Genomic DNA, 16,938 nt, shown 5'->3' with positions numbered 1-16,938 from the left:
GCCTCCAGTCTCTCAGAGACCTGCGATGGTTCTTGGGAGGGGCATCTACTCTCACACCCCCTGTACCTTACAAAGTATGAGAGCTGGGTGTATGAAGTGGTGGGTCGGGGTAGCTGGCTTCTTCAGAAGGGATTCTGACCTGCAGCTGGTGGCAGATACCTATTGTCTTGGCTACTCAGGAGGGGGAGGCAGGAAGACCACAACCCAAGGTTTGCTGGGGCCTTAGTGTGAGTTCACAGCTCAGCCTGAAGAACTTAGTGAGCCTCTGTCTTGAAATACAAAGTAAAAAGAGCCCTGGGGTTTATCCCTGCGGCAGAGCACTTGCCTAGGATGCATAATGCCCTAGGTTCTGTTCTTAGTACCACCAAACAGAAAGAAGGAAGTCATCTTGTGTTAGGGTCACTGTCATCTCATGTCTCGTCCGCCTTATCAGCAATGAAGACGGAACGGTTTATTCAGGCCCTTAAAATAATCTTCTCACCCTTTCGTTATCTCTCGTAACCTCTGGGTAGCCAACCCCAGCAAGCCATGTGGGACACGCAGATAGGTCCAGAAATGTGGAAGCAAGCCAGATCTTTAGCGTTAGCCATATATGGAGTTTAAGCGCCTGAGAGCACTCACTGTTGGAAAGGTAGAAGGCGGGAATCAGCGCCACCTGTAAGGCGTGGCATCATGCGGCTCTCTATGATCTCACCTCCCACATAATTAGGGTTCTGGTTTATATTAAGTGGGAGGGGTCCTGTGCAGCTGTTGGGGCATCTAGATGAACAGTCTTGGGGACATGTTTTAAAGGTGCCAAGTGAGTCGCTGAACCTGGAGGGAAGGCTACTAGGTTTTCAGAATGCTAGAGTCATTCCCGGTGTTATTTTATTATGAAGCCATTTCCCTGACTTGCTTTCTCCTTCCATTAAGGTAGAAAAGCTTCTAAGAGCGGTTGCTGATGGAGATCTCGAAATGGTGAGTTTTTCAGAGAGTGTTTTTTCTCACCAATGTGTGTCAAAATACCTGATGTTTATAACTGAAGAGGAAGAGGGTTCAGTCCATCACTACAGGGACACTGTGGTGCTGGGGGCATGAGGCAGCCGCTCTTCACATGGGATGGCCCAAGAAGCAAAGGGAACCCCCCAAAGGCCTGCCCCTGGTGCAGGATATCCCACAGCTAACTCCAGGCTCCTGAGGGCTCCACCATCTTCAGTGTGACATGAATCACAATGCCCCAGCTAGTGAGTGGGCATCCAAAACAGGAGGGACAGACGTCCCTGTGAGGGACCATTTGAGATTAAAATCCCCGAGGAAGAGCATTTCTAGAGCTCTCAGTGTGAAGTGACCTCAGTCACGTTTCTTGCCTCTGTTTGACCCTCTCGCTCTGTGGCCTCCCTGCAAGCTCCCCAGGAAGCTTACGTGTATTTTGCATCTACTTTACCTGTACTTTGCATGTACTCTGTCATGGTGATGCTAGGCTTATCCAGGGAGGAAGTGCCTAGCAAGCAGGGTCCTGCCTTCTAGAGAGGGCCCTTCTGGGAGTCCAAGTGATGCTGGCCAGAATCCAGACCAGGGTTACAGGAATGGGAGGAATGGGAAAGCCAAACAAAGCCAGGGCTGCATGAGCTTCAGTGATGATAGTCTGTGGACAGTGGACTTGTCCTGGACCAACAGGCTTGGGGCTCTGGGCTGTCACAAGCAGGGATGGGGCTCACAACAGCAGCAGCAGCTGGTAGAGACAAGTCTTTCCCGGCCAGTTTCCATTGGCTTCTTGAAAGTAGCAAACCTGGAGCTCTGAATGAGTCACCTTCTAAGGGTCTGTGTGGAAAGCTGTGACTAGCCCGGGTTATGACCGTCTACTCTGCTCCCCCTGGGGGCAGATGGGGTCCAGGCCCCCTTGTGGAAAGGGGTGGACGGTGACATCCTATGCAGTGTCCCAAGTCACCGTCCAAATTGACCTCCTTGTGCTGTCACAAGGGTCTCTCTTGAGGCCACCTGCCCATCTGGTTCCTACCCCGACTTGTGAGCAGAGCTGGCTGGTTTTATAGTTGCCACCCCTGCGTAGGATCCAGAAGGACCATGGGGAACAGGAGGCTTGGCAGTGATGGGGTTCCCCGCAAGCTCCGTCCCCCTCTCAGACACATGCTGACGCCTGGACACTGGCAGTGAAACCTAGAAATGCAAGTCTGTGGCTGCTTTCTTTTCGCAAATGAATTATTATGAATAGTTTTCTTTGTGGGAGTACAGGGTCTTACTGTGTGGTTCAGGCTGGTCTTGAACTTGCAACCCTCTTGCCTCAGCCTCCTGAGTGCTGGGATTGCAGGTGTGGGCCACCACACAGGCTGTCTTCTCAGGTTTCAGATCCTAGCAACTAGCCTAGGCTAGAACCTGTGCATGCCCAGTCTGGGGGTTTCTTTGCTTCTGCTATGCATGTTGGCATGGAAGGACACTGGTGGGAGGTTGGGGATTCTGGGGTGCACTCTGTATGTAGCACAGCACGGAACACTTACCATGAGGTTTCTGTTGGGCAGTAAGGGAGGATCTGGAACTGACCTGCTTAGGTGGTATAAGGGTGTGTACTAAGGGCCACGGTCTGACAGCCTGCCCTCCTGCCCCACTTCAGTCTGTCCCTCTGAATGCGGCAAAGATTAATATGCTGGGAAATGACAGGTTAATCCCTCTATGCTACCCAGGGAACTTAGAATGGCCTGAACACAGGTGGAGCCTAGATTTATTGTTGAGGAACAAATTATTTTTGTCAGTGACTTCAGTGGTCCAAGGGGCTGATTTTGGAAAGTGTGTGTGCGCGTGCTTGCGTGCGTGTGCGTGCGTGCGTGCGTGCGTGTGTGTGTGTGTATGTGTGTGTGTGTGCACGCACACCCACTAGTAAATGCATCAGAATAATGGAGTTCCCGCTTCTCCTCTCTGCCTGCCACCAGGTTCGCTACCTTTTGGAGTGGACGGAGGATGACCTGGACGATGTGGATGAGGCCATCAGCACGGTGGATCTTGAATTCTGTCACCCCTTATGCCAGTGCCCAAAGTGTGCTCCAGTCCAGAAGGTTCGACTCTGCCTGTATCTGGGGACAGGGTGGAGGGATGGGAGGCACGTGCTGTTCTTTCTGCCTAGGAAATTCTCTAAGTCCTGCCTGAGTGACACAAACACCCCAGGGGCCGATCAGTCACGTGATGAGGAGACCATCATCCCTTCTTTGGTTGTTTTCAGCCCACTTGTTATTTAAGTTATTTTTGAGACAGGGTTCCTCTGTGTAGCCCTGACTGGATGTCACTCTGTAGACCAGGCTGACCTTGAACTCACAGAGATTCACCTGCCTCTACCCCCCACCCCAAGTGCTGGGATTAAAAGCACGCACCACCATGGCTCGCCGAACTTTTTATTTTCTATGCATGGGTGTTTTGCTGGCATATATATTGATGCACCATGTGTGCACAGTGCTCATGGAGGCCAGAAGAGGGCGTCGAATGCCCTAGAGCTGGAGTTACAGATGTTTGTGAGCTACACTAAGTGAGTGCTGGGAACTGAACTCCAGACCTCGGGAAGAGCAGCCACTGAGTCATCCATCCCTACACACACACACACACACACACACACACACACACACACACCCTTTTTAAAGGTGTGACTTACATGTAGTAAGATCCAACCTTCAGTGCATACAGTAATGTTTGTTCTCAATGAGATGCTCTACAGAGCAGCTCTGTTTGACTTTTGGTTGATTCCTCTCCTCTCAGCATGACTTTAAAGCCGTCAGGGATAAGAAGGTAATTTCATGTTAGAAATGAAAGGGAAATGGGGAGGGTGAGGAATGTATTGGCTGTCTGAGGAGGTTTGGCAAACTTGTAGCTGATTTGTTTCTTTAATCTCAGTCTGGCTTCAAACTCACTTTGTAGCTAAGGATGACCTTGAACTCCTGACCCTCCTACTTGACCCAGGTGGTGGGATTACAGCTGTGTGCTACCCACCCCTGCCAGCTTCCACGCATAGCCTTCCACCATCAGGAAGAGAGACTGTGTTTATGCGTCAGTACCCCTGCTCATGAAGCCCCCACCCTTCCCGTCCCTACAGACCCATGATCTGTCTTCTTGGCACTGGGCTCTGTCACTCCTGGCACTGATGTGCGTTTCCTTGGTAACTGGCCTCGTTATCGAGCATTGCCATGAGCAGCGTTTTGTTCCGCCAAATGACCATGGCTTCTCTTGGCTATGATGCCTTCCAGTTTGTGTTTGCAGTTAGGGTTGGTGCCCGGTGTGCCTGTGTGGGTTCCTGATCATCCCAGTCCTTTTTGGTTTTTGTTTGTTTGCTTTTTCTGGTTTTTCAAGATAGGGTTTCTGTGTGTAACAGTCCTGGCTGTCCCGAAACTCACTCTGTAGACCAGGCTGGCCTCAGACTCACTGAGATTCACCTGCCTTGGCCTCCCAAGTGCTGAGATTAAAGGCATGCACCACCCTAAGCTCCAGTCTTTTTTATTGAACGGGCTTGGTTTTTCTCATTACATTTCATGGACTGCCCCTTCCTTCAGGCGTAGGTTTTGTCTCTTTGGAGCTCTTGCCTCGCATGATAAGGCATCCTGTGGAGGGCTTACTTTATTGAAAAATAGAAGTCAGTCTTTTGTTGTTTCATGTCCTCCCAGAGAATTGGGAAGTCACTCATGGGCCATGTTGAATCCAGTTCCCTCTGTGATCCCAGAATTTGTGTAGGAGCCAAGAGGGAGCAGGGAGGTGGCTTCCATCACCACCCCTGGCTTAGCCTCTTAAGTGTGAATGCCATTTATTTACACCCTCTGCCTTCACTAGAAATTGGCAAGGATTCCTGCCAGTGGCCTTGGTGTCAATGTGACCAACCAGGACGGCTGCTCTCCCCTGCATATGGCTGCCTTGCATGGCCGGACGGACCTCGTCCCCCTCCTGCTGAAGCACGGTGCCTACTCGGGTGCCAGAAATGCAAGCCAAGCTGTGCCGCTCCACCTGGCCTGCCAGCAGGGCCACTTCCAGGTATGGCCCCAGACCCTCACTTAGTGCCAGTGTGCTGGGGCGGGGCTCAGGGGATCCTAGAGGACAGAGCATTTCTATTCTGCCCACAGTGGGACCCCACACCTGGGGGATACCAGAACCCTCCCCACTGCCAATCAGAGCTGCCGCTGTGATTCTGACTGCAGCAAGAATGAGTCTCTTCTGCCATGGAGCTGATCACTACACTCCCTTAGATCTGTGCAAAATAACTTATTATTGTATAATGTACAATCAGGGCAGAAGTTTACAGTTATTAGTCTTTGTTTTGTTTTGAGACGAGGTCTTAGTATGTAACTCAGCCTGGTCTCAAACTTTCAGTCCTCCTGCCTCCTCAGTCTCCTGAGTGCTGGGATTACAACTGCGTGCCATTGCACCTGGCTTTGAACCTAGTGACTCCCTAAAGTCTGCTTCCTTTGGGAAGGTATCTGTGTGTGCCTGTTTCCCTTTGCCGTGGGACATTCCCCTTTGGGTTTTAAAGGCAGAACCATGTTTCCAGTCAGCACACCCCTCGGATGTCCAGCAGGCTGCTTCCCACCATACATTGGAAGCACTGGCTGCAAACTCCCGTAGGCAGCAGTAAAGATGGAAACCCAGTGCCTGGTGCATCGTGGGAATGGAGCCGAAGCCTGGAGATGTGACTCCCTCCTCCGCTAGCCACCTTCCTCCACAGGGTTCATTTCACCTGAGGAGAAAGACATCTTTTCCTAAGTTATAATTAAGATTGACATTTCTTCTTCTCTGAACTAGGTGGTGAAATGCCTCTTAGACTCCAGTGCAAAACCTAATAAAAAGGACCTCGGCGGGAACACGCCTCTCATTTATGCCTGCTCTGGTGGCCACCATGAAGTCGCTGCCCTGTTGCTGCAGGTGAGAGCCCTTCCCTCCCTGCCATACCAGGCTTTTTCCGTCCTTCCCTTCTTCTTTCCTTCCTTCCTTCCCTCCCTCCCTTCTTTCTTGGCTTTGTAGTTTCAAAATCTACACAGGGTTTTTCTACCGCCTGCCTCTACCTTCTGATTGCTGGGATAAAACATGAGCCACCCCCATCCAGCTAGACTTTTTAAAACAACTTTTGTTTTTATAGATTTTAAAGATTTGTTTATTTTTATTTTATGTGTATTTGTGTTTTGCCCTGCATGTGTGTATGTATGCCATATCATGTATATGCAGTGTTCACAGAGACCAGAAGAAGGCACAGGATCCCCTGTAGCTGGCATTAACAGGCAGTTGTGAGCCGTCTGATGTTGCTGGGAACTGTTGCTGACTTTAATCCTCAGCAATTTAAGAAAACATTTTTCTGCTTAACATAGAAAATTGTTGTTAAAACAATTGCTAAAACCCTTGATTTGGGGACTAACAAGATGGCTCAGCAGTCAAGGCTCATGGTCTTACAGAGGACCTGACTTTAGCTCCCAGCACCGTGTCAGGTGGCCCACAACCACTGGAAATGAGAGCCCCGGTTATCTGCCGCTTCTGGCCTCTCTAGGCACCTGTGCACCTCCGCGCAGAACCACGCAACCATACACATGTGCACAAAGTTAAAAGTCGAAAGGAAAGACAAAAAGTCCAACTAGATTTTTAAAAGAAGTTCCAAGAATTTTCTAGTGAACCACACACCTGTAATCCTAACACCCAGGAGACTGAGTTTGAGGCCAGCCTGGGCTACATAGTGACATCATCCTAAAGACAGACTACTTTCCTTTTTGACAGGTTCTCACTGTGTAGCTCTGGCTGGCCTTGAACTCACCAGGTAGACATGCTGGCCTCAAACTCAAAGAGATAGGCTTGCCTCTGCCTCCTGGGTGTTTGGATTAAAGGTATGTTTCACTACCCTGTCTATAGAAAATAAGTTTATGGTCCTGGGAGATGGCCCAGCAGGTGCTTGTGCAAACCCAACTCCCTAAATTCTAAACTCCAGCCCTGGGATCCAGGGAAAGGTGGACACAGGAGCTGGAGAGATGGCTTAGCAGTGTGAAGAGCCCTGGCTTTTCTTTTCTTTTTTCTTTTTCTTTTCTTTCCTTTTTTGTTTTTATTTTTGTGTTTTTGAGACAAGGTTTCTCTGTGTAGCCCTTTCTGTCCTGGAACTCACTCTGTAGACCAGGCTGGCTTTGAAATCAGAGATCCGCCTGCCTCTGCCTCCCAAGTGCTGGAATTAAAGGTGTGCCACCATGTCCGGCTTACTGGCTGCTCTTAGAGGATCCAAGTTCGGTTCCTAGCACCCACATAGTGGCTTACAGCCATCCATTGCCAGGGTGTTTGGCACCCTTTTCTGGTGTCAAAGTCATCAAGCATGCGCACAGCGCACATACATGCACACTGGCCAAACATTCCAACACATAAAATAAAAACAAATAGACCTTTAGAAAAGTTGTGGATGCCTGTGGTTCATGCCTATAATCCCAGCAGTCCAACCTCGAGATGGGAGGCGGGGACAGGAGAGCTGGCAAGATGCTCCCTTATGCAGTAGAACAGTAGAAACAAGACAGGAGAGATCAACCAGAGAGCTGTTTTCTGACCTCCATATTCATGCTGTGGCACACATGTACTTCAGCCAATAAGGAAATTTTTTAAAAAGTAATTTTATAGTGAGCAGTCACATAGATTCTGCATCTCCTGTCCCATCTCTCTCCTAGCACGGGGCCGCCATCAATGCTTCCAACAACAAAGGCAACACAGCCCTGCACGAGGCTGTGCTGGGAAGGCATGCCTTGGTGGTGGAGCTGCTTCTGTTCCACGGAGCATCTGTTGACATCCTGAACAAGAGGCAGTACACGGCCGTGGACTGTGCAGAACAGGTGACACGCAGCTTTTGCGGGATGAGCACCAGTGCTCCCTGAAGCACACTGTAGAGCCCTTGTGCTCAAGCCAGGTGTGAGAGGGCAACAGCCAGGCTCTCTGGTGCTCCGTGCTGAGCTAAGTGAGCATGCCAGACGTCCCCTGGCAGGGCTGGATACTAGCCACTGTCACCTGGTTGGACATGCTCACAATGCCAGTGCGCATTCTTTCCAAGGCCCGAGTGAAGGCAGAGCACCTATCGGTTGCCACCATTGGACACCTTGGTTTAGAACACATAGATGCTGTCACATTTGGGAAGTGGCAGGGTAGACGCCATGATGGATTGGCCAGCCCTGTAGCATAATGGAGAGTCTTAGTTTGTAGGGATTTAAATTCCTCAGATCCTAAGAGAATTTAGATGCCCAGCTTACTACTCTCTCCAGCCAATCATGCTGAAAGTTGCTTTCCTCTGTTCCTGTCTTCATGGTAAATCTCAGCTAAACTCCAAACAGACAGCTAGTGGTTGCTGATTGACTCAATAGAGATGTTAAAGTCACTATAAATCCAACCTAATTATAGGCCTATTTAATTTTAAGGGTGGCGACATGGCTCAGTGGTAGAGCCCCTGCCTAGAATCCCCCAGTGAGGGGGTTGTGGCTCAGTGGTAGAGCCCCTGCCTAGAATCCCCAGTGAGGGGCTGGGGGTGTGGCTCAGTAGTAGAACCCCTGCCTAGAATCCCCCAGTGAGGGGCTGGGGTGTGGCTCAGTGGTAGAGCCCCTGCCTAGAATCCCTCAGTGAGGGGCTGGGGTGTGGTTCAGTGGTAGAGCCCCTGCCTAGAATCCCCCAGTGAGGGGCTGGAGGTGCAAAGTCTTGGGTAATATCCCTAGCACCTCAAAAGGAAAAACTTTTTTTTTAATATTTATTTATTTATTATGTATACAATATTCTGTCTGTGTGTATGCCTGCAGGCCAGTAGAGGGCACCAGACCTCATTACAGATGGTTGTGAGCCACCATGTGGTTGCCGGGAATTGAACTCAGGACCTTTGGAAGAGCAGGCAGTGCTCTTAACCACTGAGCCATCTCTCCAGCCCAAAAGGAAAAACTTTTAAATATTGTCTCTTATTGCCTTAATCTAGAGATATAATGTAAGGTGTGTCCGGTGTTGGTGAATTTTGGGTGTCCTTGAATGGGGGGAAGTACCTGTGAGGGTTGATGTTACTTAACAGATAGCGCGTAACTTTTTGTTTAGTACTTTCTCAAAGATGGGTGGTGCCGAGAATGTTCCATTGTGGACTGGGCAGTGCCTCCTGAACAGTCTACTAATAACCACTAGTGACAGCCCTACTGCGCTTACCCCAGTTTAACATGCAGGCTGAGGTTCCTAGTGAAGGCCAGAGCCTCTACTAAAGGAAGAACAGAATCCTTATTTGAAACAGAGTTTCTCCGTTGCCCAATCTTGAACTCCTCAGCTCAAGCTGTTCTCTAGCCTCAGCCCTAAGTGCTGGGACAGCAGGCATGGCCCGGATGTGTTCTCATTGCTGTGCTGTTGTTGCAGAGCTAACTTAGGGTGAGGGTGACATTTTCGCTTTCCAACTGCAGGATTCAAAAATAATGGAGTTGCTGCAGGTAGTGCCAAGTTGTGTTGCATCCTTAAACAATGTCACTGAGGCCGACCACAAGGAATGTGTGACTGTTAAGATCAGAAAAAAATGTAAGTGCTTCTAAATTCTTAATCAGGGTCCATTTGGGAATTTCTGAGTAGCTGGTGCACTTTGAGTGTGTGTGTGTGTGTGTGTGTCTGTATGAGAGAGAGAGATAGCGAGTGTGTGTGTGTGTGTGTGTGTGTGTGTGTGTGTGTGTGTCGGGGTCAACCCTCAGGCATTCCTCAGGTGTGCATTCCTCAGGAGCCACCCAGCTTGTCTTTCAGAGGGCTTCCCACTGGGCTGGAGCCTCTGGAGTAGGCAAGGCTGACTGGCCAGCAAAGCAGGACTCTATCTGTCTCTGCTTCCCCAATGCTAAGAGTACAATCATATACCACTACACCTGACCTGCATGTGTCTCTGTGCACCGTGTATGTGTCTGGTGCTCTTGGAGACTAGAAGGGCATCAGATGCCCTGGAACTGGAGTTGCAGTCACTATGTGGTTGCTGGGAACCAAACTAGGGCTCTCAGGAAGAGCAACCAGTGCTCTGAACCACTGAGCCTTTGGTTCTGGTGCAGAAGCTCAGATCTACATGTGTCCATGGCAGGCACTTTACCAACCAAGATATCTCCCCCCTTCAGTATATATATACAGTACACACACACACACACACACACACACACACACACACACACATACATATGTGTGTGTTGGTATTTCTGTGGTGTTGGACATGAACCTGTGGCTTCATACATGCCAAGCAGGTGCTCTACTACTGAGTCATGCTCCTACCCCTGTTTTCATTTAATTATAAATGAAAAGTTGTAATTTTGTCCTGACAAGGAGGGATATGGGGACAATAAAAGCCATGCCAGATCATGATTCATCGGGTGAAGAGCTGTTTTTTAATTAAATAATTTTATGGTTGGAGTCACCACATGAGGAACTATATTAAAGGTCACAGCATTTGGAAGGTTGGGAACCACTGCCCTAAGGATTTTCCCTTTTTCCACTGTGATGAGGATATAACCTATGACCTTGCACTTGCTAGGCAATTGCCAACTTTTCCTTCCCTCTTTTAAGATTGTTTTAGTTATGTATATATGTGCATAGCTGTATGTGGGTATGTGCACATGAGTGCAGGTGCTTATGGAGTCCAGAAGAGGGCGACAGAACCCTTGGAACCAGAGTTACGGTGGCTGTGAGTCACCTGACAACCAAAGTTGTATCTTTTCTAATAGTGGTACACTCTCTTCACTATCTGAACTGCTGAGCTGTCTCCCCAGCCCTTCTTAGTTCTAATTTGCAGGGTGCCAAGGGTGGTGGTGATTAGAACAGCACCTAGCCAACAGTGTCCGACTGAGTACTTTCTCTTTTTTAATTTTTATTCTTTACAGAAGTTTAATTTAGTTTTATTTTTTATGTACACTGGTGTTTTGCCTGCAAGTATATCTAGATGAGGGTGTCAGATCCCCTGAAACAGGAGTTCCAGACAGTTGTTAGTTGCCATGTGGGTGCTGGGAATTGAACCCAGGTCCTCTGGAAGAGCAGTCAGTGCTCTTAACTTCTGAGCCATTTTTCCAGCCCAAATACTTTCTCTTTAAAAGGTTATTTAAAAGGGATTCTGTCTTATGAACTTTTCAAAACTGAGTTTGAATGCAATTGCAACCATGTAGATAAACCCACTCTCATTCCTAGATAATCCCAGGGTGACCTTTGCCATAACCCGCCACAGCTGAGAAGCATCAGTATATAGACTTGGCTTTGTCTTACCAGGTTTGCATAAGAAACAACTAGGTACAGGTTTTCAAAGTAAGTAGATTTTCTAAGTTTTGTTGAGCTAGGAAATCAGAGAACTTGTTTGTGCTACAGGTTGATTGTTTGTTTTTTTGAGACATGGTTTCTGTGTAGCCCTGACTGTCGGGAATTTGCTTTGTAGACCAGGCTGGTCTCAAACTCAGATCTGCCTGCTTGTGCCTCCAAAGTGCTGGGATTAAAAGTGTGTGCCACCACGCCCAGCCCGTTTCCTTTTACTTACAAATTTTCACGTTTTACTGGTTTTTCCCCCCACAGGGAATCCCAAAATGTACAACCTGCCAGAAGAGCCTTTTAGAAGACAGTTTTGCCTCGTTAACCCTGGGGCGCGGTTCCAGTGAGTATCTAGTTCCAGGTGACCTTTGTGGTTCTGAGCTGAGGTTTGCTCCAAGGGCCTGAGGTTTGCTCCAAGGGATGAGAAATATGTGCAGCTTTAACTGTGCATGCAATGCTGCCATCTTGTGGCTAGCAGAAGGCTTCCGCCATTACCCAGATGTTTAACTTGGTTTTGGATTAATACCTGGTTTATTTTGCATTTCAGGGAAAGAACTTCAAGGGAAACTCTGGGAAGGGATAGAAGTGTGCCTGATCTTTCTGGAGGTTCTCTGCAGGAGGTGAGTGATTACCCAGCAAGGGCTTATCGCCCGACTTTTTCAAAAATAACCCACAGTGGACATGTCTCCTCAACACTCCTCATCTCACTACCCGCTTCACTGAAAGAATTAGCAACAGCTGCAACTTCAGCTCTGCCGTGAAGCAAGAGTGTGGACTTAAGAGTAAATTTCAATACAGCTCTGGACAGGCATGGTGGTGCATGCCTTTGCTCCCAGCATTTGGGAGGCAGAGGTGGGTGGATCTCTGAGTTCAAGACCAGCCAGGGCTACATAGTGAGACCTGGTCTCCAAAAACTATAAAATTACAGTCCTGAGCCAAGAAAGTCGGGGAGACGTGCAGAGTCGTGGTGTACATGGGAAGCTGCAACTCAGTGTGAACAGAGAGAATAGTCCAGATTTAACTGCCTTTTAATATTTGAAATATGGACAGTGTGTGCATAATGTAATGTTATAACCCCCCCCATGGTTCTCTATGTACCCAACTTCCTACTGAATCAGTTGATTAGAAAAACTCCGATGTACAGTCTATTCAGCCTTTCCTGGCTGCTGCAGGTTTGCTGGGACAGATATATAACACTTACACATGATTATTTTAGAGAATCTACTTAACAATTACTGTGGCAGATTTAGCACCCCGTTTACTGAGACAGAATTTCCCAGTAATGTGGACTGTCCTCACATTCGTGGTTATCTCCCTGCCTCGGTTCCCAAGGGCCAGGGTTCCTGGTGTGAGCCGCCATGTGCAGCTGACATGACAAAGTGTGATTTCATATTAATTTTCCACAGCTTTGCTGGGTATCCTGCCCAGGAGCAGGGATAGAACATCTTGCTGAGGGTCACTCAAGTGTGCTCTTCCATTGTTTTCTTGCTGGAAAAGCAGGAGCAGCAAGGGCATACACTGGTCAGAGATTAGAAACACAAAGTAGTGCTGGAGAGATGGCTCAGAGGTTAAGAGAGTTCAATTCCCAGCAACCACGTGGTGGCTCACAACCACCTCTAATAAGATCTGGTGCCCTCTTCTGGCCTGCAGGGATATATGCAGGCAGAACACTATATACATACTAAACAAAAATCCTTAAAAAGGATGAAAAAAGGAGAAAAACACACAAAGCACTTTGTGTCTTGTCTCCAGAGCACGACAATCACCTGTCACTCACAGGAACATCAAACTGTCACTGTGTCTGTGGGGTTATCAGTGTGTAATCAGGTAGAGCTGATGCTATTTAGTGGTGGTTTAAACCACACAGTACGGCCATAACCTCAGCTTTCTCTTCTTCAGCCAGAGAAGCAAAGAGTCTCGGGAATTCAGAATGACTCCTCAGACCAGAACAGATGCCAGGCTTCTGAGGAAGGAAACAAGGGGCTCCCAGAGAGGCCTGTATCAAGGCATGCTCCTGGACACAGGCGGATGGTCCGCCGGCATACGGTCAATGACGCAGCCATACCCCAGCTTCCAGAGGTGACTGGCCACCTGAGTACCCAAGAGGGTAGTGTTTCTCAATCTTAGCAGTAAGGGATTGGTAAATCTGCCACCGAGACATGAGTTTGCAGTAAGATTGGTGAGCATGGATACAACTTAGAACTAAGCATACTTTAAATAACCAGCTTGAGAGACTGTCCCTCGGATTCACCACCCTCTCCTCTTCAAAGCTAACTAATATACTTGAAAAGGAATAAGAGGGAACGAAAGAGCCCCTTCAGCTTAGTATTTGGATTTCCTGGTTATGAGCAAAGGCTTCACACCATCAGATTCTCATCTTTGGCTGGAAGGTGCTGGGTGTCTGTGGTGTGGATAAGCGGGCAAACCCTATGCTAGAAAGGTCTTCATGTCCGGGAGACGTCAAGAGAAGCAATGTCAGTCCTGCGGAACTGGATGCCAGGCAGAGAAGCATCCTGTTGGGGTGAAGAAGCGGAACCTGGAAACACTTGATCTGGGAAGTGCCTGAATGCCATTTTGATGTCCATCCATCCCACTGAAAAGGACCTGCCATTTTGCCTTGTTCTACACATTTGGGGAAGGCTGGCCGTCACCGTCACTTTCCCAACAACACGGACACTTGGGTCACTGCACGTGTGCACCTGTAGCAGTTTCTGCTCACACTCCTTTCCGTTAAGAGCCTCCCTGACAGCACACCTGACGGATGGTTCCCGGAGAGCAGCTTTGGCACATCTTAAATCTTTTGATTCAAATTCAAAATTTACAGCACAAGCCAGGTCAGAGTTTAAGTTAGAATTCATTGTCATTGTTTCCTTTTTATAACTTTCTATAGATTCTATTATTTTTTTATGTTCCTGATCCTAAAGTTGCAAACATGGGTTCATCCTGAGTCCGTTTTCAGAGAACTTTGTAAAGAGGAAATGACTTTGTGCACACTCTTGGAGATCTGTGTGGATGTATAGAAGGGAGGGGCTGATTATTTTTCTACAAAGTAATTTATGATTTCTAATTTTCTAATGTGCCTTGGATATGTGCCAAATGATGGAAAAGAAAACAGTAAACTCTATGATTCTTGAGCATGTCATGTAAGCTTTTTCATTTTGTTGTGTAGTTCCTCAGCCACCTTCTCTAAACCTATTGTGAAAATCCCCCCCCCCCCCAGGGAGATGGAATTTGCCCATTCCTTTTTCCTGAGATCCCAATGACAAACCAAGGTATGATTACACTGGAGTTAACGCTGGGGAACCAACCGAGTTTACTGAGCTTGAGCTTCCTTACAGAACAATGGGCGTGAAGCCTTAAAAGTAGTCATACTGGTGGAAGGTCATTGATGAGGAATCTTGCCTGTGTAGATGGAGCCCCCTTCCCTAGTCTTTCCTTGCCTTTCTATATATGCACGCTAGCCCCTCCCGGAGGCCATGTGCAATCACAGGCTGGAGGAGGTGGTGTACATTCAGCTCAGGGTCCTATGACTGTCACCTTCCCCCTACCATAAAGGAACAGTAACATTCAACACACCCATCCAGCCGCAATGATCTTTGCAAGTGGGCCAGCTGATGATGAACATGGTGCAGTCTGGCTGAGGGGACAGTCCTGCACAACACCGTGCTGTGTGGGAACAGTCCTCACTGGGTGGATGCAGTGTCTCCTGTAATTAAGTCACTAGCACACTCACCTCGATCACTCAGAGCAAACTATTGCCCATGCACCCGCTCAGGGTCGGTACAATGAAGATGGCTCAATGGCTACACAATTCTCAAGCCTGCCCACAGACACTCCTGGTTTACTTAAGTTACCCAGGCTAGCCTTGGTTTCCCAAGGAGCTGGGATTACAGGTCTGTACCAGCACAGGAAACAGGAAAAGAACGGATGTAGCCTCATGGCACAGAATGAGCACAGGTGCTCTCTGTTGGCTTGTTGATTCTTCTCTTTCCCACTTAATGAGAATGGGTATTGGCCTACTTTTCTGTGTGCCTCATGACCACACAGGAAAGAGGGCATCAGACCCCCTGAGACCAGAGTTCAGGGTGGTTGTGAGGTGCTGAGCCATCTCTCCAGCCCTTCCTTTTTCATTTTAAACAAACCCATGTTACTGATGTGTGCTGCTCTGCTCCGGCTCTTGACCTCATGGTTTATCAGGGCAGATTCTAAGGCAGACACAGGCAGTTGAGTGGTGTTTCAGTTTGCAGTGCACTCCTCAGGGCCCAGGCTCACTGGCTAACCACTGCCCTGAGTACTGCAGCAATTATTCTTCCATGTGTTTCTGCAGTTGCCTTCCCCACTTAAAAGGAAAACTTGAGATAGCCATTAAAATTGGCAATGCTCAAACCCGTGTTTGTAATTCCAAGTACTGCCAGCGCCCCGCCTGCAGGCTGACTGCACATAGCTTGTTAGCTGTCTTCAGGACCCCATCCTTGTACAGTCAACTTTCCATTCCCATGTGTCCTTTGACAACACACCTCATGCATCGGGACTGGTGACTGTAAGGAAACATGTAACAGAACTTGCAGAGACATGTCAGGTATCTTTCTAGCATTTCATATCAATGAGCCATAAAGCAAATTTTAAGTAGAACTGGTAATTTGAAGGTTTGCATCGTTTACTTAGCACTCATGAAGTTCTGTGTTCAGTTCCCAGCATCACAAAGAGCAGGTGTGGTACACTTATGTAATCTCAGCACTAGAGATGTGGAGGCAGGAAATCATCGGTCTGAGATCATCCTTGGCTAAATGGAGAGTGGAGACCGGCTTTGACATAACAGCAACAACAAACCCAAAGCATATTCAACAAAAACCCTCTGGACCAAAACCACCCACAAAACCCATCGGCAGATCGACCACGATGGTGCCATCCTGAACACAAACTGACAATTCACTTTTTTTGCATTTTTTCGATTTATTTTTATTATTATGTTTGTGTGCTTATAAGGGGGCTCATGTGTAGGTTTCTGAGGCTTAGAGGATGTCTGATCCCCTTGAGCTGGAGGTACAGGCTGTTGTGAGCTGCCCAACATGGGTGCTGGAAAAAGAACCGTGTCCCGAGCTGGTCAGCATGGAGCCCTCACCCTAGCCTACTCCTCTTGTAAACACGTCACTGTCCAACAGTTACCCCAGGTGTCATAGTTATTTGCAAAAGTGCCACTCTAGTTGTTTTAGATCAGAATGGTATTTGTTGAATAAACTCAACAACTCTGGAAAGTAAAATAAATCAAAAGCTGGGAATTTGAAATGCTACCTGCAGGAAAAAGAATAGTCCCAGCTTCTACAAGTTCTGCCTTAAGAGTGCTAGATGTACTCAGATTTTTTTTTTTTTTCTGGTTTGTCGAGACAGGGTTTCCCGTGTAGCTTTGGGGCCTGTCCTGAAACTCGCTCTTGTAGACCAGGCTGGCCTCGAACTCACAGAGATCCACCTGCCTCTGCCTCTGCCTCTGCTTCCCGAGTGCTAGGATTAAAGGCTTGTGCCACCACCGCCCGGCTTGATGTGTTCAGATCTTAAAGCAGATCCGGCTGCCCAGAGTTTTACTCCCCTGATGTCTCTGGCTGCAGCATGCTGGCACAGCTCCTATTTCTCCACCCATGTTAACATCCCAGCTGCAAAGGGTAAACTTGCATGGGCACCATTTTTGGAAGTTTTTGGAAGGAA

General features: G+C 48.2%; 1 protein-coding gene across 1 annotated transcript in view; it reads left to right on the top strand.

Moving 5' to 3' along the window:
- Positions 1-14,375, top strand: part of Ankrd27 (ankyrin repeat domain 27) — a 51,443-nt gene extending 37,068 nt beyond the window's left edge. Inside the window, exons 21-29 of the mRNA XM_087906277.1 lie at positions 913-957; positions 2,922-3,044; positions 4,798-4,995; positions 5,761-5,880; positions 7,644-7,805; positions 9,387-9,498; positions 11,503-11,581; positions 11,786-11,858; positions 13,138-14,375. Coding sequence (XP_087762403.1) covers positions 913-957; positions 2,922-3,044; positions 4,798-4,995; positions 5,761-5,880; positions 7,644-7,805; positions 9,387-9,498; positions 11,503-11,581; positions 11,786-11,858; positions 13,138-13,365 — 1,140 coding nt within the window. The 3' untranslated portion in view covers positions 13,366-14,375. The remainder of the gene's footprint in view (positions 1-912; positions 958-2,921; positions 3,045-4,797; positions 4,996-5,760; positions 5,881-7,643; positions 7,806-9,386; positions 9,499-11,502; positions 11,582-11,785; positions 11,859-13,137) is intronic.
- The last annotated feature ends 2,563 nt before the right edge of the window (positions 14,376-16,938 follow it).

Source organism: Myodes glareolus, chromosome 1, assembly GCF_982192425.1.
Source record: "Myodes glareolus chromosome 1, mMyoGla1.1, whole genome shotgun sequence".
NCBI lineage: Eukaryota > Metazoa > Chordata > Mammalia > Rodentia > Cricetidae > Myodes > Myodes glareolus.
The sequence above is the reverse complement of the archived record's forward strand: the minus strand, read 5'-3'. Positions and strand labels throughout refer to the sequence as shown.